The 27974-nt window shown below is 45.8% G+C and overlaps 1 protein-coding gene across 4 annotated transcripts in view; it reads left to right on the top strand.

The window, feature by feature from the left end:
* The window catches only part of XPO7 (exportin 7), a 659915-nt gene that overhangs the window by 271384 nt on the left and 360557 nt on the right, over nucleotides 1-27974 (top strand). For all 4 annotated transcript variants that reach the window (XM_069213992.1, XM_069213990.1, XM_069213989.1 and 1 more), the window contains 3 exons: nucleotides 4503-4638; nucleotides 15772-15845; nucleotides 18614-18694. In XM_069213992.1, coding sequence (XP_069070093.1) covers nucleotides 4503-4638; nucleotides 15772-15845; nucleotides 18614-18694 — 291 coding nt within the window. The remainder of the gene's footprint in view (nucleotides 1-4502; nucleotides 4639-15771; nucleotides 15846-18613; nucleotides 18695-27974) is intronic.

The raw sequence follows: 27974 nt of genomic DNA, 5'->3' as shown, positions 1-27974 counted from the left end.
GTAGGCTTATCCAAGGAGTAGTGTTAAGCATTTGTTGTACATACACATAGACAATAAATGAGGTACACACACTCAGAGACAAATCCAGCCAATAGGTTTTTATATAGAAAAATATCTTTTCTTAGTTTATTTTAAGAACCACAGGTTCAAATTCTACATGTAATATCTCATTCGAAAGGTATTGCAGGTAAGTACTTTGGGAACTTCAAATCATCAAAATTGCATGTATACTTTTCAAGTTATTCACAAATAGCTGTTTTAAAAGTGGACACTTAGTGCAATTTTCACAGTTCCTAGGGGAGGTAAGTTTTTGTTAGGTTAACCAGGTAAGTAAGACACTTACAGGGCTTAGTTCTTGGTCCAAGGTAGCCCACCGTTGGGGGTTCAGAGCAACCCCAAAGTCACCACACCAGCAGCTCAGGGCCGGTCAGGTGCAGAGTTCAAAGTGGTGCCCAAAACACATAGACTAGAATGGAGAGAAGGGGGTGCCCCGGTTCCGGTCTGCTTGCAGGTAAGTACCCGCGTCTTCGGAGGGCAGACCAGGGGGGTTTTGTAGGGCACCGGGGGGGACACAAGTCCACACAGAAATTTCACCCTCAGCAGCGCGGGGGCGGCCGGGTGCAGTGTAGAAACAAGCGTCGGGTTTTCAATGTTAGTCTATGAGAGATCTCGGGATCTCTTCAGCGCTGCAGGCAGGCAAGGGGGGGATTCCTCGGGGAAACCTCCACTTGGGCAAGGGAGAGGGACTCCTGGGGGTCACTTCTCCAGTGAAAGTCTGGTCCTTCAGGTCCTGGGGGCTGCGGGTGCAGGGTCTCTCCCAGGCGTCGGGACTTTAGGTTCAAAGAGTCGCGGTCAGGGGAAGCCTCGGGATTCCCTCTGCAGGCGGCGCTGTGGGGGCTCAGGGGGGACAGGTTTTGGTACTCACAGTATCAGAGTAGTCCTGGGGTCCTTCCTGAGGTGTTGGATCGCCACCAGCCGAGTCGGGGTCGCCGGGTGCAGTGTTGCAAGTCTCACGCTTCTTGCGGGGAGCTTGCAGGGTTCTTTAAAGCTGCTGGAAACAAAGTTGCAGCTTTTCTTGGAGCAGGTCCGCTGTCCTCGGGAGTTTCTTGTCTTTTCGAAGCAGGGGCAGTCCTCAGAGGATGTCGAGGTCGCTGGTCCCTTTGGAAGGCGTCGCTGGAGCAGGATCTTTGGAAGGCAGGAGACAGGCCGGTGAGTTTCTGGAGCCAAGGCAGTTGTCGTCTTCTGGTCTTCCTCTGCAGGGGTTTTCAGCTAGGCAGTCCTTCTTCTTGTAGTTGCAGGAATCTAATTTTCTAGGGTTCAGGGTAGCCCTTAAATACTAAATTTAAGGGCGTGTTTAGGTCTGGGGGGTTAGTAGCCAATGGCTACTAGCCCTGAGGGTGGGTACACCCTCTTTGTGCCTCCTCCCAAGGGGAGGGGGTCACAATCCTAACCCTATTGGGGGAATCCTCCATCTGCAAGATGGAGGATTTCTAAAAGTCAGAGTCACCTCAGCTCAGGACACCTTAGGGGCTGTCCTGACTGGCCAGTGACTCCTCCTTGTTTTTCTCATTATCTTCTCCGGCCTTGCCGCCAAAAGTGGGGCCTGGCCGGAGGGGGCGGGCAACTCCACTAGCTGGAGTGTCCTGCTGGGTTGGCACAAAGGAGGTGAGCCTTTGAGGCTCACCGCCAGGTGTGACAATTCCTGCCTGGGAGAGGTGTTAGCATCTCCACCCAGTGCAGGCTTTGTTACTGGCCTCAGAGTGACAAAGGCACTCTCCCCATGGGGCCAGCAACATGTCTCGGTTTGTGGCAGGCTGCTAAAACTAGTCAGCCTACACAGATAGTCGGTTAAGTTTCAGGGGGCACCTCTAAGGTGCCCTCTGTGGTGTATTTTACAATAAAATGTACACTGGCATCAGTGTGCATTTATTGTGCTGAGAAGTTTGATACCAAACTTCCCAGTTTTCAGTGTAGCCATTATGGTGCTGTGGAGTTCGTGTAAAACAGACTCCCAGACCATATACTCTTATGGCTACCCTGCACTTACAATGTCTAAGGTTTTGTTTAGACTCTGTAGGGGCACAGTGCTCATGCACTGGTACCCTCACCTATGGTATAGTGCACCCTGCCTTAGGGCTGTAAGGCCTGCTAGAGGGGTGTCTTACCTATACTGCATAGGCAGTGAGAGGCTGGCATGGCACCCTGAGGGGAGTGCCATGTCGACTTACTCATTTTGTTCTCACTAGCACACACAGGCTTGTAAGCAGTGTGTCTGTGCTGAGTGAGGGGTCTCTAGGGTGGCATAAGACATGCTGCAGCCCTTAGAGACCTTCCTTGGCATCAGGGCCCTTGGTACTAGAAGTACCAGTTACAAGGGACTTATCTGAATGCCAGGGTGTGCCAATTGTGGATACAATGGTACATTTTAGGTGAAGGAACACTGGTGCTGGGGCCTGGTTAGCAGGGTCCCAGCACACTTCTCAGTCAAGTCAGCATCAGTATCAGGCAAAAAGTGGGGGGTAACTGCAACAGGGAGCCATTTCTTTACAAGGGGCGACCCTGAACCCAGGAAATCAGATTCCTGCAACCTGAAGAAAGAAGAAGGACTGCTGACCTGAATGCCCCACAGAGACGACGGAGACACCAACTGACTTGTCCCCAGCCCTACCGGCCTGTCTCCAGACTAAAAAAACCTGCACAGCGACACAACCGCCAGGGACCAGCGATCCCTGAGGACTCAGAGTACTGCCCTGAACCCGAAGGGCCAAGAAACTCCCGAGAACAGCGGCACTGTTCAAAAACAGCAACAACTTTGCAACTTTCTAACAACTTCCAAAGAACTCTTTCTTCCCACCAGAAGTGTGAGACTTCTCACTCTCCACCCGACGCCCCCGGATCGAGCTCCAGAGAACTAACACCACAGAGAGGATTCCCAGGTGACTATGACAATGTGAGTAACCTGAGTCGACCCCCCTGCACCCCCACAGTGACGCCTGCAGAGAGGATCCAGAGTCGGCCCCTGACCACAGCTGCCTGGTAACAAGGAACCCGACGCCTGTACTAAGCACTGCACCCGCAGCCCCCAGGACCGAGAGGAACAACCCACCACTGCAGGAGTGACCAGCAGGCGGCCCTCTTCCTAGCCAAGTTAGTGGCTGGCCTGAGAAGCCCCCCTGTGCCCTGCCTGCATCGCCTAAGTGACCCTCGGGTCACTCGATCGCTTTCAGTAGCAAACCTGATGCCTTCTTTGCACACTACACCCGGCCGCCCCTGTGCTGCTGAGGGTGTGTTTTGTGTGCCTGTTTGTGTCACCCCACCCCGTGCTCTACAAAACCACCCTTGGTCTGCTCCCCGAGGACGCAGGTACCTACCTGCCAGCAGACCGGGACCGCAGCACCCCTGTTCTCCATAGGCACCTATGTGTTTTGGGCCTTCCTTTGACCTCTGCACCCGACTGGCCATGTGTTGCTGGTGCAGTGACTTTGGGGTTCCTTGAACCCCCAACAGTGGGCTGCCTTTGCCCAGGAGACTGACTGTGTAAGTGCTTTACTTACCTGAGAAACTTAACCAATCTTACCTCCCCCAGGACTGTTGATTTTTGCACTGTGTCCACTTTTAAAATAGCTTATTGACATTTTAACCTAAACTGTGTGTACTACTGTTTTAAATCAAAGTTCTCTACTTACCTGTGTGATGTACCTTGCATTTTATGTACTTACCTCAAATCTTGAATCTTGTGGTTCTAAAATAAATTAAGAAAATATATTTTTTGATATAAAACCTATTGGCCTGGAGTAAGTCTTTGAGTGTGTGTTCCTCATTTATTGCCTGTGTGCGTACAACAAATGCTTAACACTACCCTCTGATAAACCTACTGCTCGACCACACTACCACAAAATAGAGCATTAGTATTATCTAATTTTGCCACTATCAACCTCTAAGGGGAACCCTTGGACTCTGTGCAAACTATCTCTCACTTTGAGATAGTATATACAGAGCCAACTTCCTACGCCATTGTTATCCTGTTGGAGTGGAGTAGCATTGTTGGCCCTAATACATAGTGGTAAATCATAATATTTTTCCTTTGAACTATTGAGTAACCATTTACTAAGGACCATGTGAATTGGCCTTTATTTACTGTCCTGTCAGCATATGTGCTTATAAGAAATATCTGCAGCTTTTGACAACCATCCCAGCTGTTACCATCTTGTTGCATGCCTACATGTTAAGCAAAAGCCACCCATGATATACAATCACAGTCTGCCAGCTCTAGTGCAGCCTTGTTTAATATGCTTACAAAAAGAAGTCTCTTGATCAGAGGACCCAACTGTGTGTCCTTGATGTATGGACTAGTAAGAAGTGTCTATGCTGTATAGTTGTGGTTTTCCAAGTGTTGTAGCATTACCTTTGGCTGTGTAGGCTGCTCTGCGATTTCTGAAATGTCACTTTCCTTGGTTGCTCGATGTAACATACACAGGTTCATTTTTCTGTTGTTCCTGCAGGGTTCTCCAGCTGATGAACCTAACAGACTCTCGGTTGGCTCAGGCTGGAAATGAGAAACTAGAGCTCGCTATGCTGAGCTTTTTCGAGCAGTTCCGTAAGATCTATATTGGGGATCAAGTACAGAAGTCATCCAAGGTAATGCCTTCCAGCGCTGAACTCTCAATTGGTTCTCTGCTGTAGTTGAGCATTTGTCTGTCACTCCTTACCAGACTTTAATAGGCATTTGGTATTGTTATGTGTACTATGTTTTTATGATTATTTCACACTTTGTGTGATCAGTAAAAATGTGTGTTTATGATTGATATGTGCGTGTGAGCCAAATGATAGCACACCTGATTGAACTAAATGTAAGCCCACCTCCGACTGTCTGTGGATTTGGTCAAAACTAGCAGTTGTGAGGAGAGCAGAAAAGAGAGCCTCCTGATCATCTTATCTGAAGTCAGAGAAGCTTCTGTTCAAAGAGATATTCCAACTACCAACTCATTAACGTGCATCGCTAATGAGTGTTCCTTCTTGCTAATGCATGTTGTTTTAAGGTATCAGATAGTTCTAGCTACCTGTGATATGCCTACAGCAGCAGGAGAGCTCCGATCCAAAAGCCATTATTAGAGCTGTATGTGTATTTAAGCGGCAGCCGTGGATTTGCAAGTGTGCAGAACTCATAGGGTGGCATTTGGCAGCCTATTATTAGCTTACAAATATGACACAGGGACTGCTGTAAGCATCTATGCCAACTGTACGGCTTGGAGGCAGATTCTGTGTTCCTGCAGTGCAGTTTGTGTTAGCTTGCTTCCTATGGTGCTTGAAGGCTAGGTACATTGCTCTTCTCTAGGTCCATGTCAATTAGGTACCCTGTTTGAAACTTAGCCTTGATACCCATTATGCACAGCAGCTCTGTCAGTGGGTGTGCTGTAAGGTTTTCGGGCATGCTCTTTCAATTCAAAAATCTTTTATATCCCTTTTTTCTACTGCATTTATCCATTTGAGTTGGCTTGAGGGCTGTTTTACGGACCTTACATGTAGTCAAAATTAGGGAACATAATATGGATTCTATTGATTAATACACCTGCAGTTTTACAGCCTCGAATGCAAGTAGGGTCAGATCAGCCTAACGTACTTCTGATGTTTAAAAATAAAAAAAATAGCATTACTAACTTAGGCAATGCTGAAACATATTGTGTAAGCAACAGGCAATGCTAGACCCGTTAGGAGGGTGGGAGGTGGCAGAGTGCAAAAAAATGGGTACTGGACCTTGGAAGCTGATGCCATTTGCCACTTGTGTCCTGATGTCTGTTCTGCTGTGGATCTACAAACTGCATAAAATACACCCTTTCCACACTTTGTTCAGGATAGTGAGGATGAAAAATCTAAAATTTCTCAGGGAGGTTGGGGGCAAGAGCTCAGCACTCAACAGTTATATAAGAGACAATAAATTCATTGTCCTGCATAGTGCTTATTTTAGTTAAAAAAAATAAAAGTCAGTTATCTCCGCAAAACAGGGTTCATAACAGTGCGGTGAGGCTCAGGTGCAAGCTTATCAACATTGAAAATGCTACTATGATGCCAAGTAACTCAGCCTACCCAATATAATGCCAAGTCCCCATTCTAGGAAAGGTTATCATGTCTATAGATATTGTACTCTAATGTAGTCATAGACACTGATGGGGGGTACATATTCAGTTCACTAGGGTTCTACTCAGTTACAGCAGTTCAAGTCAATAGTTTGTAGCATAATTAAAGGCATTGTTTTAGGTAGCTGTCACTGTTCCCGCTACAGAACTGTCTAGTTCACTGTAAAGAAATGGCTCCCTGTTGCAGTTACCCCCCACTTTTTGCCTGATACTGATGCTGACTTGACTGAGAAGTGTGCTGGGACCCTGCTAACCAGGCCCCATCACCCGTGTTCTTTCACCTAAAATGTACCATTGTTTCCACAATTGGCACAACCCTGGCACCTAGGTAAGTCCCTTGTGACTGGTACCCCTGGTACCAAGGGCCCTGATGCCAGGGAAGGTCTCTAAGGGCTGCAGCATGTCTTATGCCACCCTAGGGACCCCTCACTCAGCACAGACACACTGCTTGCCAGCTTGTGTGTGCTGGTGGGGAGAAAATGACTAAGTCGACATGGCACTCCCCTCAGGGTGCCATGCCAACCTCCCACTGCCTGTGGCATAGGTAAGTCACCCCTCTAGTAGGCCTTACAGCCCTAAGGCAGGGTGCACTATACCACAGGTGAGGGCATATGTGCATGAGCACTATGCCCCTACAGTGTCTAAGCAAAACCTTAGACATTGTAAGTGCAGGGTAGCCATAAGAGTATATGGGCTGGGAGTCTGTCAAAAACGAACTCCACAGCTCCATAATGGCTACACTGAATACTGGGAAGTTTAGTATCAAACTTCTCAGAATAATAAACCCACACTGATGCCAGTGTTGGATTTATAAAAAAATGCACACAGAGGGCATCTTAGAGATACCCCCTGTATTTTACCCAATTGTTCAGTGCAGGACAGACTGGTCTCTGCTAGCCTGCTGCTGAGAGACGAGTTTCTGACCCCATGCGGTGAGAGCCTTTGTGTTCTCTGAGGACAGAAACAAAGCCTGCTCTGGGTGGAGGTGCTTCACACCTCCCCCCTGCAGGAACTGTAACACCTAGCAGTGAGCTTCAAAGGCTCAAGCTTCGTGTTACAATGCCCCAGGGCACTCCAGCTAGTGGAGAGGCCTGCCTCCGGACCCAGCCCCCACTTTTGGCGGCAAGTCCAGGAGAGATAATGAGAAAAACAAGGAGGAGTCACTGGCCAGTCAGGACAGCCCCTAAGGTGTCCTGAGCTGAGGTGACTCTGACTTTTAGAAATCCTCCATCTTGTAGAAGGAGGATTCCCCCAATAGGGATAGGAATGTGACCCCCTCCCGTTGGGAGGAGGCACAAAGAGGGTGTACCCACCCTCAGGGCTAGTAGCCATTGGCTACTAACCCCCCCAGACCTAAACACGCCCTTAAATTTAGTATTTAAGGGCTTCCCTGAACCTAAGAATTTAGATTCCTGCAACTTACCGAAGAAGAAGACTGCTGAGCTGAAAACCCCTGTAGAAGAAGAAAGAAGACACCAACTGCTTTGGCCCCAGTCCTACCGGCCTGTCTCCTGCCTTCTAAAGAAACCTGCTCCAGCGACGCTTTCTCCAGGACCAGCGACCTCTGAATCCTCAGAGGACTGCCCTGCTTCCAAGAGACCAAGAAACTCCCGAGGACAGCGGCACTGCTCCAAATGAACTGCAACTTTGTTTCAAGGAGCAGCTTTAAAGACCCCTGCAACTCCCCGCAAGAAGCGTGAGACTTGCAACACTGCACCCGGCGACCCGACTCGACTGGTGGAGAACCAACACCTCAGGGAGGACCCTCCGGCGACTCCGAGACCGTGAGTAACCAAAGTTGTCCCCCCTGAACCCCCACAGCGACGCCTGCAGAGGGAATCCCGAGGCTCCCCCTGACCGCGACTGCCTGAACTCCATTTCCCGACGGCTGGAAAAGACCCTGCACCCGCAGCCCCCAGCACCTAAAGGAACGGAACTCCTGTGCAGGAGTGACCCCCAGGAGGCCCTCTCCCTTGCCCAGGTGGTGGCTACCCCGAGGAGCCCCCCCCCCCTTGCCTGCCTGCGACGCTGAAGAGATCCCTTGATCTCTCATTGAAAACCATTGAAAACCCGACGCGTGTTTGCACACTGCACCCGGCCGCCCCCGCACTGCTGAGGGTGTACTTTTTGTGCTGACTTGTGTCCCCCCCGGTGCCCTACAAAACCCCCCTGGTCTGCCCTCCGAAGACGCGGGTACTTACCTGCTGGCAGACAGGAACCGGGGCAACCCCTTCTCTCCATTGAAGCCTATGTGGTTTGGGCACCTCTTTGACCTTTGCACCTGACCGGCCCTGAGCTGCTGGTGTGATAACTTTGGAGTTGCTCTGAACCCCCAACGGTGGGCTACCTTGGACCCAAAACTGAAACCTGTAAGTGACTTACTTACCTGTGAAACCTAACAATACTTTACCTCCCCCAGGAACTGTGAAAATTGCACTAAGTGTCCACTTTTAAAACAGCTTATTGTGTTTTATTTAAAAAGTATACATGCTAATGTAATGATTCAAAGTTCCTAAAGTACTTACCTGCAACACCTTTCCAATGAGATATTACATGTAGAATTTGAACCTGTGGTTCTTAAAATAAACTAAAAAAAGATATTTGTTTGATGGCATCTGTCGCTGTAGATACACATGTTGTGCATAGCCCGCCATCTGGTGTTGGGTCAGAGTATTACAAGTTGTTTTTCTTCGAAGAAGTCTTTCGAGTCACGGGACCGAGGGACTCCTCCTCCTTGTCTCCATTGCGCATGGGTGTCGACTCCATCTTCGATTGTTTTCTTTCCGCCATCGGGTTCGGACATGTTCCTTTCGCTCCGGGTTTCGGAACGGAAAGTTAGCTAAATATCGGAAAAATTACGTCGGTTGCGTTCGGGATCGGCTTAGATAGAATCGACACCGAATCGAAGAGTGAAGAGCTCCGGTACCCTTCGGGGTAGTTTTCGATCCCCCGTCGGGGCCTGGTCGGCCCGACCGCGTGTAAAACAACGCTGATGGAACGGACCCCGTTCAGTTTCTGTCCTAAATGCCACAACAAATACCCGTATACAGACCAACATTTGGTCTGTAACCTGTGCCTGTCGCCTGAGCACAGTGAAGAGACTTGCGAGGCCTGTCGTGCGTTCCGGTCCCGAAAAACACTCCGTGACCGTCGAGCCAGAAGACTGCAGATGGCGTCCACGCCGACAGCTCACCGAGAGTTCGAGGAACAAGAGGAAGAAGAAACCTTCTCGATCCATGAATCGGACTCCGAGGAATTCGACGAACAAAGAACTGTGAGTAAGACGTCGAAGCCAGCACACAAGAAAAGTGACAAGGCCCAGGGGACGCCACTGCCACCAGGCCATGGCTCCACCCATAAATTCGGTGACCAACCATCGGCGCCTAAATAGTGCCGAGATCGTCCGACTCCGGTCGAGACACCGGCACGCAGCCTTCTCGGGACCGAGAAAGTGCTGCTGAAAGAGATCGACGCCGAGATAGCGGAGCCGAAACTGCTCGACGCAGAGACAGCGGCACCGAGGAAGATCGACGCCGAGAGGGTTCGACTCCGAAAAAGAAGAAGGTCACCTCGGAGCCGAAAAAGAGTACAGACAGGGTTTCGGTGCCAAAACGACCCGCAACCGACCCAACTACTAGTTCCTATACAGAGGAGCAATCACTGTCCTCTCAGATGCGAAAGCATAGATTTGAGGAAGAGTTGCAATCCACCGAAGTGGACCACACTCAGAAACGTATTTTTATACAGGAAGGAACAGGGAAAATAAGCACCCTTCCCCCTATTAGGAGAAAAAGGAGACTGGAGTTTCAGTCAGACCAAGAACCACAAACAAAAATGGTGAAAAGGGTAACTCCGCCACCCTCTCCTCCACCTGTAACTAACGTTTCACCAGCACAAACTCCATCACATTCCCCGGCTCACACCACCATGAGCCAAGGTGACCAGGACCAAGACGCTTGGGACTTATACGACGCCCCAGTGTCGGACAACAGTCCAGAAACGTATCCTACAAAGCCATCACCACCGGAAGATAGCACAGCATACTCACAAGTGGTGGCTAGAGCAGCAGAGTTCCACAACGTGTCCCTACACTCTGAACCAGTCGAGGATGACTTCTTATTCAACTCCCTCTCCTCCACCCATAGCTCCTACCAAAGCCTGCCTATGCTCCCAGGAATGCTTCGGCACGCAAAGGAAATCTTCAAGGAGCCGGTCAAGAGTAGAGCAATAACACCAAGAGTGGAAAAGAAATATAAAGCACCTCCCACAGACCCTGTTTTCATCACCTCGCAGCTGCCACCAGATTCCGTCGTAGTAGGAGCAGCTCGCAAGAGAGCCAACTCCCACACATCTGGGGATGCACCACCCCCAGATAAAGAGAGCCGCAAGTTCGATGCAGCCGGAAAGAGAGTCGCAGTACAAGCTGCAAACCAGTGGCGCATCGCTAACTCTCAAGCACTACTTGCGCGCTATGACAGAGCCCATTGGGACGAGATGCAACACCTCATTGAGCATCTACCCAAAGAGCTACAAAAAAGGGCGAAACAGGTGGTTGAGGAAGGACAGAACATATCTAATAATCAGATACGCTCCTCTATGGATGCAGCGGACACAGCTGCAAGAACAATTAACACATCTGTGACTATAAGAAGGCACGCATGGCTACGAACGTCTGGTTTTAAACCAGAGATACAGCAGGCAGTGCTCAATATGCCATTCAATGAGAAACAACTGTTCGGACCAGAAGTGGACACGGCAATTGAGAAACTCAAAAAGGACACTGACACTGCTAAAGCCATGGGCGCACTCTACTCCCCGCAGAGCAGAGGCACTTACAGCACCTTCCGCAAAACAACCTTTAGAGGGGGGTTTCGGGGTCAGGCCACACAAGCCAGCACCTCACAGACAACACCGTCCAGCTACCAGGGACAGTACCAGAGGGGAGGCTTTCGGGGCCAATACAGAGGACAATTCCCTAGGAATAGGGGAAAATTTCAAAGCCCCAAAACCCCTACAACCAAACAGTGACTCACATGTCACTCATCCCCTCCACACAACACCAGTGGGGGGAAGAATAGGTCAGTATTACCAAGCATGGGAGGAAATAACTACAGACACTTTGGTCTTAGCAATTATCCAACATGGTTATTGCATAGAATTTCTACAAATCCCTCCAAACATACCACCAAAAGCACAGAATTTATCAAAACAACATTCAGACCTTCTGGAAACAGAAGTTCAAGCATTATTGCAAAAGAACGCAATAGAACTAGTACCAGAAACACAAATAAACACAGGAGTTTATTCACTGTACTTCCTAATACCAAAAAAGGACAAAACACTGAGACCAATCCTAGACCTCAGAACACTAAACACCTACATCAAATCAGAACACTTTCACATGGTCACGCTACAAGAAGTGTTACCATTGCTAAAGCAACAGGACTACATGACAACCTTAGATCTCAAAGATGTGTATTTCCACATACCAATACATCAGTCGCACAGGAAATACCTCAGGTTTGTATTCAAAGGAATACATTACCAATTCAAAGTATTGCCGTTTGGTTTAACAACCGCACCAAGAGTCTTTACAAAATGTCTAGCAGTAGTGGCTGCACACATCAGAAGGCAGCAAATACACGTATTCCCGTATCTAGACGACTGGCTAATCAAGACCAACTCACTGACAAGGTGCTCACACCACACAAATCAGGTCATACAAAACCTCTACAAACTCGGTTTCACCATCAACTATGCAAAATCACACATTCTGCCGTGCAAAGTACAACAATACCTAGGAGCCATAATAGACACAACAAAAGGATTAGCCACTCCAAGTCCACAGAGAATTCAAAATTTCAACAAGATCATACAACGCATGTATCCAACACAGAGAATACAAGCAAAAATGATATTACAACTCCTAGGCATGATGTCCTCATGCATAGCCATTGTCCCGAACGCAAGACTGCACATGAGGCCCTTACAACAGTGCCTAGCATCACAATGGTCACAAGCACAGGGTCACCTTCTAGATCTAGTGTTGATAGACCGCCAAACATACCTCTCGCTTCTATGGTGGAACAGTATAAATTTAAACAAAGGGCGGCCTTTCCAAGACCCAGTGCCACAATACGTAATAACGACAGATGCTTCCATGACGGGGTGGGGAGCACACCTCGATCAACACAGCATACAAGGACAATGGGACGTACATCAAACAAAACTGCACATAAATCACCTAGAACTGCTAGCAGTTTTTCAAGCACTAAAAGTATTCCAACCAATCATAACTCACAAATACATTCTTGTCAAAACAGACAACATGACAACAATGTATTATCTAAACAAACAGGGGGGGACACACTCAACGCAGCTGAGCCTTCTAGCACAAAAGATATGGCGATGGGCAATTCACAACCACGTTCGCCTAATAGCACAGTTTATTCCAGGGATCCAGAATCAACTTGCAGACAATCTCTCTCAAGATCACCAACAAGTCCACGAATGGGAAATTCACCCCCAAATTCTAAACACTTACTTCAAACTCTGGGGAACACCTCAAATAGACCTATTTGCAACAAAAGAGAACGCAAAATTCCAAAACTTCGCATCCAGATACCCACACAGGCAGTCCCAAGGCAATGCCCTATGGATAAACTGGTCAGGGATATTTGCATACGCTTTTCCCCCTCTCCCTCTCCTTCCATATCTAGTAAACAAATTGAGTCAAAACAAACTCAAACTCAAACTCATACTGATAGCACCAACATGGGCAAGGCAACCCTGGTACACAACACTGCTAGACCTATCAGTAGTACCCCACATCAAATTGCCCAACTGGCCAGATCTGTTAACACAACACAAACAACAGATCAGGCATCCAGCATCGCTGAATCTAGCAATCTGGCTCCTGAAATCCTAGAATTCGGACACTTAGACCTTACACAAGAATGTATGGAAGTCATAAAGCAAGCTAGAAGACCATCTACTAGGCACTGCTATGCAAGCAAATGGAAAAGGTTTGTTTGCTACTGCCATCATAATCAAATCCAACCATTACACGCATCTCCAAAGGATGTAGTGGGTTACTTGCTACACTTACAAAAATCAAACCTAGCTTTCTCTTCCATTAAAATACACCTTGCGGCAATATCTGCATACCTGCAGATTACCTATTCAACTTCACTATTTAGGATACCGGTCATTAAAGCATTTATGGAAGGCCTTAAAAGAATTATACCACCAAGGACACCACCCGTTCCTTCATGGAACCTCAATGTTGTCTTAACAAGACTCATGGGTCCACCTTTTGAACCCATGCACTCTTGCGCAATACAGTTCCTAACCTGGAAAGTTGCATTTCTCATCGCCATCACATCTCTACGGAGAGTAAGCGAAATTCAAGCGTTTACAATACAAGAACCTTTTATCCAAATACACAAAAATAAGGTAGTCCTAAGGACCAATCCTAAATTTTTACCAAAGGTTATTTCACCGTTCCACCTAAATCAAACTGTAGAACTACCAGTGTTCTTCCCACAGCCAGATTCCGTAGCTGAGAGGGCACTACATACATTAGATGTCAAAAGAGCACTAATGTACTACATTGACAGAACAAAAGACATCAGAAAGACTAAACAACTATTTATTGCATTCCAAAAACCTCATGCAGGAAACCCAATATCAAAACAAGGTATAGCCAGATGGATAGTTAAGTGCATCCAAATCTGCTACCTTAAAGCAAAAATACAGCTGCCCATTACACCAAGGGCACACTCAACCAGAAAGAAAGGCGCTACCATGGCCTTTCTAGGAAATATTCCAATGCACGAAATATGTAAGGCAGCCACATGGTCTACGCCTCACACGTTCACCAAGCACTACTGTGTAGACGTGCTATCCGCACAACAAGCCACAGTAGGTCAAGCCGTGTTAAGAACCTTATTTCAAAATACTTCCACTCCTACAGGCTGAGCCACCGCTTTTGGGGAGATAACTGCTTACTAGTCTATGCACAACATGTGTATCTACAGCGACAGATGCCATCGAACTGAAAATGTCACTTACCCAGTGTACATCTGTTCGTGGCATCAGTCGCTGAAGATTCACATGTGCCCACCCGCCTCCCCGGGAGCCTGTAGCCGTTCGGAAGTTAGCTTAAGCTTTGTACATTTGTAAATATATTATTTAAACCTTAAATAGGTACATACTTATTCACTCCATTGCATGGGCACTATTACTACAACACAACTCCTACCTCACCCTCTGCGGGGAAAACAATCGAAGATGGAGTCGACGCCCATGCGCAATGGAGACAAGGAGGAGGAGTCCCTCGGTCCCGTGACTCGAAAGACTTCTTCGAAGAAAAACAACTTGTAACACTCCGACCCAACACCAGATGGCGGGCTATGCACAACATGTGAATCTTCAGCGACTGATGCCACGAACAGATGTACACTGGGTAAGTGACATTTTCATTCTATAACAAAACCTATTGGCTGGATTTGTCTCAGAGTGTGTGTTCCTCATTTATTGCCTGTGTGTATGTACAACAAATGCTTAACACTACTCCTTTGATAAGCCTACTGCTCGACCACACTACCACAAAATAGAGCATTAGTATTATCTCTTTTTGCCACTATCTTACCTCTAAGGGGAACCCTTGGACTCTGTGCATACTATTCCTTACTTTGAAATAGTGCATACAGAGCCAACTTCCTACATTCACTTATTCATGCAAGGGCCCCTTACAATTATTGATGACGGGCATTCCTCTAACTAGCACTCTCAGTGGTGTCTGGGCTAACACGGGACCACAGCGGTGGTTTCTATTGAGGCTAGAACTGTGGCTGGGGAGCAGCTCTGCAAGGCTGCACAGCAGGTGCCCTTCATGGCAAGTGCAGCCTCAAGTCTGAGATGTGACGGATGCTTCTTGTGAGCAGTTGCAGCCTCCAGGCTGGGTTCCCATAGATGGTGGTTCTTTTGGCAACGTGGCCTTGAGGCCAGTATCGACTTGTGATTCAGCAGCAGTGGCAGCTCCTCCTAAGGAGTTACAGGGATGTCGAAAGTACAAATCTTGTCAGCATGGGGTGAATTCTTGGCCTTATTTCTCTACACGGGGCACTGTGGGGTCTGCAATAGCAGAGTGAATGAACCCTCATGACCTCAACTTGGCCTTCACTTCCAAGATCATTCAGTAACTTCTGGTTATTGCTCATGACAGAGAAACAGCTGGTTTCACCTCCGGTGAAATCTCTTCTTCTGCAGTTCCAGGAACTGTCATTCATTTCTGAGCAGACCTTCAACTTCTCCAGCACATTTTGGAAAATTCAGATGGTGTCCCTAACACCTGAGAGACTGGCTGTCAAGCAGACATAAGACCTGGTTATACAGGAGCTCTCCAAGTACTTGGTGCAGTCACCCTACCTTGCTCAAGAATAAATTAAACCAACAAAGTATGATAGTTTGGGTCCCACTTTTATATAAATTTTCCAGAAAAGGCCAGGGTACCATTTTCGCAAGCAGGCGGGCATTCAAGGCAGGGGTACACGTACAAATATCTATATCAATGTTTTTGTTTTCTTAAGAAGTATTTTTTCTGCTCATTTTGTTCGTCTTGCCTGTCTTCCAGCTGTATCGACGCCTGTCTGAAGTCCTGGGACTAAACGATGAGACCATGGTGCTGAGTGTGTTTATAGGCAAAATGTAAGTTTTTATTATGGAAAGGAAATGTTACCAATTGTTTTCCTCAGAAAGGATTTCGAATTTTGCAGCGATGCTGCCAGCATGCTATACTCTTCATTCTCATTAAAATGTTTGTAAATATTTTGAAGCTAGACTGATCTTTTCTCTCTGCTGAGCTTGGTTCTCGCAAAGTATGTTACTCAGTACTCTGGTGCTATTCTGCATCTGTTACAGATTGTGGGCAACTTCTATCTGGAAGAAGACAGCATCAGTAGAATCAGAAGCAAAGTCTTCCTGAAACTGTTAAAATGATGTATGGCCAGTGATCCAAAAATAGAAATGTTCTGGAATTAAAGATTCACTGGAATAGTAGAGTAGACGTTATAGGGCCTTCCAGTTTTCCCAGTAGTTTTTAAGTTGCATGGACTAAGGGTTCACATTTTAGTGATTTCAAATGCAAAATTATCTATGATATCTTTCGCTCATCCTGTCTAAATGGTTGGAGTAAAAACATACTTTTTTATGAGCAAAAATACATTTCGAAGTAAAAAGCAGAGATTTTTGTTGTCACTGTAGTATTTGTTTGTATATTTTCTAGTCACTTTTAAGATTGGAAGGAAAAAACAGCAGAGCTTATACTGGTGGATGAAGTACAGCTGATATCACTGATTCAAACATATCAGCAAGCAAAGACTTGGAAGGGGGAGTAATATTAGGCTTTGAAATCGGCTCCTGCACTCATTATACTGATCTGAGGCTCAAGATGAAATCTTCCAGAAGGCGATCAAAGCACTGCATATTTTGTAAGCAACTTTGGCAGTGGTGTAAGTGGCAGTCTCTTTACGTGAATGTAGTACCAGGCAAAGGTTTGCTTTGTCAACTAAAAATTATGCACCCCAACTTTGAGCTCTTTTTCATTGGTCTTGTGTTGCTCAGAAGCTATTTAACAACCTTTGTTAGGTTGTAAACTTGTCAGTACAACAGTAGCAACACTGCAATATCTCTTTGTTAACATTGGGGTTATTTGGTGGGTGACTACCCTCCTCAGTGAATAATCAAAACCCTTGTTTGAGTGAACCAACAATGTCACTAAATTATCCTGGGTTCAACCTCCTGGTAGGTATGACACAGAGGGAACAGGCTTAACTAAGGGCAACGCATAAAGTGTTTATGCAGTACCAGAACAGTAATAAAGTCAAAATGCCAAACAATAAAAAATCCCAAACCAAATTAGCAAAACTAGGGTAAAATGTAATAAACAATATGACACCAAAATTACATTTTGTGTTTTTGACAGTCCCTTACCTTCATGGTTTACCTAGCGGTGAAGGACGGTACAAAACAGCTAGATATGTTTTGCCATCTCAGTTGGGGAGGACAGATATATCGCCAGTTGTTCGACAGCCCTTACCCTGTCTTTGGAGAGGTTTAACCACAGTGGTGACAGGGCAAAACTATTGTCCACCTACATTTAAATCAGACTGGCATACCACTATGTTAGCAGGGAGGGAACTCCCTTGAGACAAAGTTCACTCCCCTCCACCATATAAATTAAGTGGAGAGTCTTGTAAATACCAGTTCACCACAGGAGAACACCTCTAAATCTCCCAGGACCTCAGGGAGGCAATTAAAGACTCACCGGGGTGACTGGTAGAGGCCAGCAGCAGGGGTTAGTCCTGGTCTAGTTGCCACTGGTTAGCTGGCTACTTCCAGGAAAAAGTGTTTTGCAGCTTATCTCCCTGTAGCTTGAACAGGAGGTCAGCGAAATGGCTCTGCAGTCCACATTGTCTTTGGTATAAGAGGGAACAGATCTGGTCCTCCTCTCTTCACAGACAGTAGGTCCACACCTCTTCTGATCTTGTGCAGATTCAGAAAGTGTTCTGAAGTGTATACCAGGATGTGCTAAATTCATGCCCTGTCTTGTATTTGCAGTGCAGAGAAGTCATCTCTGCCCATTATGTTCACCCTATCGTTTGCTCTTAGGAAGCATTTCACACCTTTTGTTCCACTCCCATTCAAGGTTAATCACTGGCTGGGAGGGGCTAAAGAGCCAATGCAAATGAGCTCACAGGACTGTCGGGCAGGGAAAGTGTAACTTTCTAAAAGTTGTTTTTCATTAATATTTATTAAATCTGACTTCTTTATTTTTATAGCTGACCTCATTCCTGAGATAGAACATTAGTATTTTAATCTGTACTTTGGTTTTCTACAGAGGCCTGTTAAGCCTTCCACTATGAAAATAGCTTTTGAGTGCTATTTACTGTGAGGAAATGCTAACACTACATTTTTACATTTTCTACTTTTAAGCACTATGCCCCGTGCATTCTGGACTACAAGGCCCACTTAGGGGAGACTTCATATTTAAAAAGCAGATTTAAATCTGCCAGAAAGGCTTTATTTTGACAGGTTGCAGTGCATGTTTGCACTGATACTGCCAGGGTACAGTGGTAGGACAGAAGCCATGTTTGCACTGCTACTGTTTTGGGTGGCAGAATAGGTGTCACAGTCCACTAGTGGCATTTAACTTCCAGACCCTTGGGTACATTTTGTACTGTATACTAGGGACTTATATTGCAGGTAATTATCAGAACCAATTAGGAATATGTAAATTCCACCAGGTTTAAAGGGGTAGCACATGCCCTTCACTACTAGTTAGCTGCAAATATATAGTGTCCAGCAAGTGGTGAAAAATCTGGGGTGACCGCCCAGAAAAGGTATATTTTCTACACTGTGTTAATTGCTGCTGTTACATTGCTTGCCTAACTGTATCCTCTTTTCTCTTTTTGAAGAATAACCAACCTGAAGTACTGGGGCAGGTGTGAACCAATCACCTCAAAGACACTGCAGCTGCTGAATGACCTCTCTATTGGATATCCTTTCGAAAATCTTCTCCCTATACTGTTGCCATTTTCAGCTAGTCCATATAGTGAATGTACTGTACAGCAGCTTAGGAGTTTGTACACCTAGTTTGTGTGTAGCAAATAACAGACATCTTTTTGGACTATTTTTTTTGTAGCTTTTAGCTTTGAGCAAATGTATACCACTTGGACAAGTCTCACAAGAAACTCTTAAAAATGTTGTGTTAATATGTTTCCGCAAGTGTCCTGGTTTTCTCTGCCACCTACCAACAGAGTTCTGACCATGATAGACCGTGCTTAGCAAGATGTAACTGGTATGCATTTTTTCTAGAGTAAGTAGTAAGTATCCTAACCTCAACTTAAAAAAGCTTACTACTGTTGCTAAAATTACACACATATGGGGGGATCTTTTACAGCATAATTCATAATTTATTAGAAAATTATTTTATTGGAGCATGGATTCCCTAATTTGAAGCTTTCTCTTAGCTACTTATAGCCATAGGTTCAGGTTCCTCACCTTGTAACTTATTTCCTAAGTGTCATGTTGGACCTGGAAACTTAAGAGCAGTACTCCTGTGCGCCTTTAGTTGGAGTCGTGTGGCCATTCCCCGGTGCCGTTCCTTTCCAAAAGTAACGTGCATGGCTGCATATATGTGCTACCCAAGCTCACTGACGTGAGTTCCTTTTTTTCCTGCACCTTCAAACGTGGTTTCAGAACTCTACTCCTTTTGTCTTTGACTAGTATTTTAATTTTTTTTAATCAGTGTGGAAGGGAACCTCCACTCGCGCCCAAAACGACTGGATTAAAAGCTTGTAGGGTCTCTTGCCAGCAAATGTCTGTGACAGGTTCCCAAGACATATGCTGGTGGTCAAAGCACGACTCTGGGTTCTGCTGTGACTGTGCCCAGATTAACCCAAAAGCCATACAGGTCTATGAAGTGAAATTCTACATCACCAAGCATCAGAAAACTCGCCTGTGACCGGTCAAAGTTTAAATGAAGGCCCAGTTTCCGTGGTAGGTCCTGTTCGAGGTCAAAGTCTTTGTGTAAGTCCGAAAAGAAGCACAAGTAAATTGAAGCAGGAATCAGCCACTCCTGGCCACTCTCGAACTCCAGAGGGGACATCAGTGTGCCTCTCATTCTTGCTCCTCAGCTCCTGAACAGTCGATTTCGAATTTGGTCTAGATGCAACCAGTATTTCTGGGTTGGTCTGCAACATTGCGGCAAGTAAAACCATTTAAGGAGGCCATGTTGGCATATTTTGTACACTCATGGCTCCCTCTGGCATGCCTTCAGGCCCCAAGAATATGCGGAGGCCCTCAGTTGGGGTACCGCTGGTGGGTTTGTGCTTGGCATCTTCTGTGCCTATTGAACCCGTTTTGGGGTCTGCTTCTGCACTGCTGATGCCACTTGCTGCGCTGGTTCCTTCACATTGATGCTGACACGAAAAGATGAGCTGTTACCTATAGTCGTCTCAGACTTCAAGCCTGTTTTCGTATCGGCTGAGGCCATGCTCCGGACCCACTGAAGTGTTGTCTATAGCCAATCCTTCAGACTTTGATACGCTGCCCTTCCTATGCTGCGGACCTTAAACTTAACATCAGCTCTTTGAATCTGATTCAGAAAATATCTACAATGAGGGGGACAAATTCACTCCACAATGAGATGAGGAAAATTGATATGCCAAATTACAGGGTGCTGGTGGTCTGGACATCATCCTAGACACTAGTTTTATTTTTCCTCCTGGTCCTACCACAGAGGAGGGTGCCTTTTTCTGTTTGGCCATGAGGTGGGCTGCAGTGGTTCTTTGACCTGCAACTCGCTGCAATGGAGGTCAAAACATACACCTTCATGGAGGTTTTTCAGCCTGGCCAGGCACCTATCACATCTCTTTTATCATTTAACAAGGCCTTAATAGGTACTTGGGTAAAGCTATGCTCTACACTACCAATCAACGGTATGGTAGCTCCTTGCCACAGACCAGCACTAGGCAATCCTGACATCTTATGATCTTGTGGTCCAGGCATCACCAGCAGAGTTGATTCTTACGCCTTTTCCACGATTCACCCTGTCCGTAATTCTAAAAATATGTAAACTTTTGGTAAGTGCATGTTTTTATCAGCAAGTCTTGCTTTTCACCCAGTCAGTGCCAGCTATCTCCTGTGCCTTTGCAGTCATTCTTTATGGGATGCAGTTGGTCAATTCCTGTCTGCAGCTCTAATCGGCCAACTGATGTCTTTAGCTCAAACCACGCAGGATGTCTGAATGGCGCAAAATTTATGTCTGGCTATGACATAAGTGTTTGCTTGGGTAGAAATGTGGTGCTTCGGCGCCATGCCTGTAAAAGGTCTACAATCTTCTCTGGGATGTCTAGGCATCTTTAATTGACCTGCCATTTGATGCCTCTTGCTTTTTTGGCCACAAAGTGGACTCAGCCCTGGAACGCTTTAGGGAGGATCATGCCATAGTGTGTTCACTGGGGTTGTTAGCCTCTGCCAGGCACCCAGGGGTTCAAATACCATCAACGCCAGGTCCTGCCACCAGCACAACAACCTCCCCAGCCATATTGTGTCTCAAGCCACAGCACTCACAGACTGTGTTCAGGGCATCATAGGCAGCATTCAGCTCAGTCTCCCACTGCTTTGACAGTCAGAACAGCAAAACCACTTAGATGGGTCCTTTTCTACACACATCCTTAATGTAGGAGACCAGACATTTTCTCCAAGGCAAGCAAGACATAATTTCAGACACATTGGTCCTATAACTTGTCAAGTGGGATACACCGTCCCATCTCTTTCTTCCCTTCCGCCCCCAGGCAAATAGAGTAACACTTGTCCCTTTTGAAGCAGCAGTTGCTGACCCTTTTGGCCAAAGCAGTTATAGAGAGGGTTCTGACCACAGAAGAAGGAACTTGGTTGTTTTCCAGCTACTTCCTAGTGTTGAAGAAAGACGGAGGCCTTCATTCTCCACCCTCCCAGCTCCTCCCTGTGGCTCGGGAACTTCAGTATGTTCACGCTGCCCCTGGTCTTATCTGCCCTGGATCCAGGAGACTGGATAGTAGTGTTGGAGCTGCAGGATGTGTTTTTTTCATATTACCGTCTGGCACGTCCACACGTTATCTGCAGTTCACAGTGGACCAGGAACATTTTCAGTTTGTGTTTCCCCCATTTGGTCTTCACAGTGCTCCTGAGGGATTCACAAAAGTGATGGTGGTGGTTGCAGTACACCTTGGGCAGTTGTGTTTACCAATCTTCCCATAGTCTCATGACTGACAGTTGAAAGCAGGCTCACCCAAGACCGTGATAGACCACCTACCGACAATAGTAAATCTCCTGACATTGTTGGGGTTCACTACCAATATGCCAAAGTCACACCCGACTCTTTTACAGACGCCCTAGTTAATCTGAGATTTTGTGGATATGGTACAGTTTTGTGCCTTCCCTCTGGAGTGCAGAGTCCAGTACATTTGGGCTATGATCCCAGTGTTTCAACCTCTGTCCTGGATCTCTGTGATGGTGTTGAGGCTGCTGGGTGTTTTGGCCTCATGCATCCTGCTAGGAAACCATGCCATATGGCACATACAGGCTCTGCAGTGGGACCTGAAGGCCAGTTGGGCACAGCACCAGGGGAATCTGCCGGTTCTATCTACGTTTTATGCAGTGGTGGCTTCTGGGTTACGATTGAGCTCACCCAGAGCTGACTGTGGTCATAGTTGCACAAATTCTAGGCTATGGAGGCCATCTGGGAGAGATGGAGATCAGTGGACTCTGAAAGAGGAGATACCATCATTTAAACCCCAAGAGAGGCCTCAGTTTCAGCTTTCATCGTATCAAGGACCATCTGGTGGACAATCAACTCTTTTTGGGCTTCTCAGGAGCAAAGAAAAGCAAGACAATGCAGAAAAAAAACATCTCAAGGTGGATAGTCCGCTGCATAAAAATCTGCTACGTGCTAGCCAAAAAGCAGTTTCCTGAAGGATTGAGAGCTTGTTCCTTTTGAACCAAGGCAGCTGCTACTGTGGTAGCCGCAGAGTGTCTGTTCTGGATATCTGTCAGGCTGCTATGTGGGAATCAGTGCACATATTCAGAAAGCACTATTGCCTTCATAGCCGCATCAATTTGGAAGGGCCTTCTACCCATTTGATCTTATAGTACTCTTCGGTCTAAGACGTTCTACAGACCCACCTCCTTGGGAAATACTGCTTTGGTATGTATTCACCAATTGAAGAATCTGTGGGTCAATATGTTACCAACAGAAGAACAATTTTCTTTCCTTTGGCAAAGCTCTTTCTGGTGGATACTTTAGCTAAACACAGATTACACACAGACCTTCCTGGTTCTGGGATATGGACTCTTTCCCCATTTAAAAATGTCTCATACAATAGAGTTGTGCCCTGGTTAAGACAATTCCCAAATCAGCTTTGTGCCTGATGATGTGGACAAAGCTGTGAAAGCAAGTGACATTAACACGTAAGGGTAGCTCTTGTATTCAGCCTTGCTCATCACTTTGGCGCAAGATGACGACAGTTCTGAGCTACACGAGTTTCAAATCCATTTTGACCCTTCACAAGCTGGGTAATCTGTGATTAGATGATAATTGACCAGAAAGAGCTTTACTAAAGGCAAGTAACTTGATCTTCTAGCCCTTGGGCAACTTTCTATGTACATTTAGCAATTTGTTTGATTTTAGACAAGCTGTCCATGTACATACAAGGTTTGCACCTTGTAGCCTGTTGTTAACGGCTGAAAGAGTGAGATGTTCTTATAGCATACTGTGGTCCAAAGGCCTCCTAGTGCTAGGGCTACACAAACAAAACAAATTAAGTTAATCGACCCTAACCAAACAAGCTCAGTGGCTCCCTAGTAGCCTTAAGGTCAGTAGTAAACTGTTATGCAGTTTAGGATCAAGGGCAGAAACACTTTCCCTATCTGACCATGCCCTTTTGAAAATCAGGGCACCACTAGCAGTCACATTGCTCTTGACTGAAGATGTCTATTTGGCATGTGCTGCTTTAGTTAGAATTGCAACATTGGGGACCAGAATCGTAAAAGTCCTGATGCATGTTGCATACCCTGCCAGTTAGGCAACAGGTCAAAAATCTGACCGATTTCCTGTCAGCGATTTTCATAAGGCTTCCTAATCAACATCTTAAAGCTCTGCTTCTAGATATTGATTTTGTGACTATTGAAGTATCCTCCTCGCTGAGATTTGGGTGCAAATGGAAGACCTCCATCATGAGGTGATTCCTGATAATGTAAAAATGCAACACTGCCTAGTTTTGTGGTGTGTATTTGAAAGTGGTACATCTGATGAACTCCAAAGCTGAATAAAGTGCAGATAACCTTTGCATAACTAACAAGTCCATGTCTGTTCCTCAGACAGCTTACAACTTCTATCGAGGGACAGTCTATCTAGAATTCTCAATCACCCCCATCTTCAATCAACACGAGTGCTTAGTTCCGGAGGAACAACTGTCAGTAAATTTATCACCTAGGCAGCAGTCACTAAATCCTCTTCATAGCAGTTTTACAGAAAATTGATGATTTTCTCCAACCCTTCACCTGCTTCGGGACAATGATGTTTGACTCCAGCCATTTAGCAGACAACTTAACTTTGCAGCCATGTGTGCCTCCAGAAATAGACCAAGACATTTTTCGTCGTGGCAGAAGCCCCTTTAAACCATTCAGTGGAACAACGTGATGTTGGAGACTCCTTCCACCTTTTGTTCCACAAGCGATATGAGATAGTATTTTTCTTTCACCCTTCTAAGTCCCCCCACACATCCTCGATGTTGGATATGATCTGACAGCAGGAAAGAAGCATTCCATCCATCACTTTTCGTGTACTTCATTGTGACACTGTAATTGGGGTGCATATTTCCAGACATGGGTTTCTTGGACATGTTCCACTGGAACCAAGTTATATCTGGCTTATGAGCTTTATTAAAGGTGCAACTAAAGTTACTGGGTTATTTGTTTTCTAGTTCAAGATTAATCCAGGCATTCCATCCTTCACTTCATGTACTTCAGTAGGAAAGAACGATGTTTCTGCATTTTACAGACTATCATATTGTGACTTTTCGAGGCAAGCAGGCTGGCTAAGTGATGGCTTTGGCAACCCTTTCCCAATCAATTACATCCTGCATCGTTCACTACTGTTCTCTCCTTGAAAGACATCCTCCATCTGGTGGTGTTGTGCACTCCATAAGAAACAGGGTTTTGCAGGATGGACGTTTTCAAGATTCCCGTATTATGCTTATATCCCGCCACCTAGTGGTTCGAGTCAGAACGTGCTGCTTGTTTTGTTCTTAAATTTGTTTCTCCAAAATGTGTGTGTGTCTGTGTGTAACAAGATCCCTCTGGCGTAGGCTATAACCCCCTTTGTGTGTATGTGTATGTGCAAGCTCTCAGATTTAATTTTTACGCCATGGCGATTGGAGGTGCTTTGCAGACTGCAGAGACAATAGAGCAGCAGAGAGATGCAAGAAAGGAAGCCCACCAGCAGCATCAAGGAGACTGGTTGTACGAAGGAAGGTTGCATGAAGGTATAATCTTGAGCAAAGCAGCTTGTTTGGTGCTGCTCATAATATTCCTCATGCACCAAGGCAAGTACACTTTCCGTACCTTTCTAAATATGCTCTCAAGGTATTTAAGAAATGTTATGAAGGGGACTGATGCTTCATCCGGAAATTATAAAGGACGAGGTAAGAATTTACTCTACTATATTAACTGGAACACGGGAGAACTGGTCCATGCATGAACACGAAACCTTTAAAAATGCATTAAGAACGCGTTTAGCAAATTCGGAAAATAGCATGTCTTACGTGCCTTTGCTTACTGCAGTGTGTTGGTACCCACTTCGTATGCTGCTTTATATTGCCTGGAAAGCGCTTAAAACATTTATAGGGGCATTAGAAGCACACACACACATTTTTTTTAAAACATGTTTTTCCATACAATATGGTGTTTCTGGGGTATGTTTACCTATTTTGCCAATCTTTCTTCAGTTTCAAACACCGCGAAAAAGCTAAGTTCAAAGATGCGTGGTATGCTTCAAAATGTTTAACACTGCGCAGGTAATAAGCCTGTAAAGTTTTAAGGATCCCTTATACAATATTTAGTTCAGCATGCAATGATGCACCAGATGCAGCTCATGCCTGTCTGTAAGACATGCCTTTTTTCATGGGCATCAAAATATGTAGGCACAAGACCAATTCAACGCTGCCCCATATGTAGCTCAGATCTAGGAGGCTTTGGCAAGGGGCTGTGAAAATCATAAAACATTCTTTCATGTGGAACATTGATGGGGGCTCAACACCAAAAAGCGTCGAGCATAGAAACCTCATAAATCATATGCTTATCTCCAGGAAGCCCTTGCCTTAGCTGCTTTTGATGTAAGGACAGGAAGGCATCATTATGGTCCCAGTAAAGTAAAATAAAAAAGAGCACTTTGTTGCACTTTTTTTAGGTTTGGCTTCCCAAAGGCAAAGCAGGGACTAATCCTTTCAAACCACACAACCACGCTTTACATGCACATAGGGGTTTTGCCTTTTCCATGGCTATCCCATATAACATGTAGCACTAAATGTAAGGGAACATATATACCTAAAACCACAGGAATAGAGGTGCAATTACAACATTTACCAGTTACTACAGCCACTTGGTAAAATAATTGGCTGCATAGCATGTAGCACATGCAATGGGAGAACAGAAGTCCATGAAGCAAGTACTAATGCACGCACATGGGTGGCTTACTCAAGGGAGCCACAAAAAAACTCAGTAACCGAGTTGCATTTCTGCTCCCAACAGAACAAAGTTCACTATTAAGATGAACTATGGGAAAAATTCAGCACCCTGAGATGGGGACGCTGAAGAAAGCAATGATAATGCCTATATAAGGATAAATACATCTTTACCAGTTGCACATTGGATTATGCCTAATTTCATTGCAGCAGTGAAATTAGGCATAATCCACAGAATACATGGATGGTTTTTCATATACACGGAAGGAGGACATATAATAAACTCTCTGCCTCCACGCATTCAGATGTACAGCAGCTAAAGGTCCTGCAGGTATATACACCTACTAATAAGGTTGTCCACAACCCTCTTTGTACATGTAAGATTTCAACCTTTTTTCATTTGAGGGACAAAGCTTGCATTGAGGAAAACAATACGTTATCCTACTACATATGCTCTGTCATCTTCTACTGAGGGTTGGTTATAACTCTCATAGGAATACTTGAAACCCTCATCAAGAGACCACATCCACAAAGGCCACAAGCACCTTATTTTTTACTGAGGGAGGCTGCCCTCACAACAGTCATTTATCACTAAACAAGGTGTTTATTAAAAGAACAAGGGGGTAGTCAGCTTCAGTAATGAGACTAATCTAGACCACGTGGTTGTGCGTGGCACCCTCAACCATTATGATCGTTCACTAAAAGAAAAGGCAAAGGTGAGACAGCTTAGACGGAGAGGCGGATCTCTACCAGATTAGGGGGCATGGCGACCCCAAAAAAGTGTGAATCAGCTCCTACCAGGGTGACTGAATTTAACACCATAATGGGGCTGGCGACTCTTCAACGGGGTTTCACTGCGAGCTTCAAATATGCCACATAGGCCCGCAACTGAGTTGGACCGTGACCTTTAAATACGCCATATAAGGTGGTGGGATGACACCCCCCTCCGCCACATAAAACACATGCACCCACTCACACACATTGAATGATCATCACTTCTAAGCACGCACATGCATATTAAATAGTGAGACAAAGGTTACTGGGGCCACACTGTAGGGTCCCTCACAACATCTGACCCTCCAACTAGGGCCTCCTGCTCAGCATACTGTATTCCTGGTAATACAAGCTCACTCCTTTACTGGGTTTATTTTTTATTACAACACATGTACACCTACATAAAGGCAAAAAAAAGATTACAAGGTGCACCTGTCAAACTGTACTGCAAAGTAATAAATGCATGCAGAGTCAGGACAGAAAATACTATCACAAATTGTTAGGGACAAAGCCCACTGTGCAGTAGAAATTAAGGGTCACCATGACTGGGTTGCCAGTTGTTACTGTTTCTTAACCAACACTTCACCACACAGCAGAAACATTTTTTTCACATTCACTTATGTTGGCCCAGGACACAGTCTAACATATGCATACAATGCAGATTTGTACTTGAAAATACCCAACCTCCACTATGGCCATAACAAGGGATGCATCAAACACAGGATGGCATACATCAACAATCTAAAAACTCACCAGCAAAGGGAGCCCCCCAGAAGCA

This window comes from Pleurodeles waltl, chromosome 11 (genome assembly GCF_031143425.1).
Source record: "Pleurodeles waltl isolate 20211129_DDA chromosome 11, aPleWal1.hap1.20221129, whole genome shotgun sequence".
NCBI classification, from domain to species: domain Eukaryota; kingdom Metazoa; phylum Chordata; class Amphibia; order Caudata; family Salamandridae; genus Pleurodeles; species Pleurodeles waltl.
This window is presented reverse-complemented; position numbering and strand designations above follow the sequence as displayed.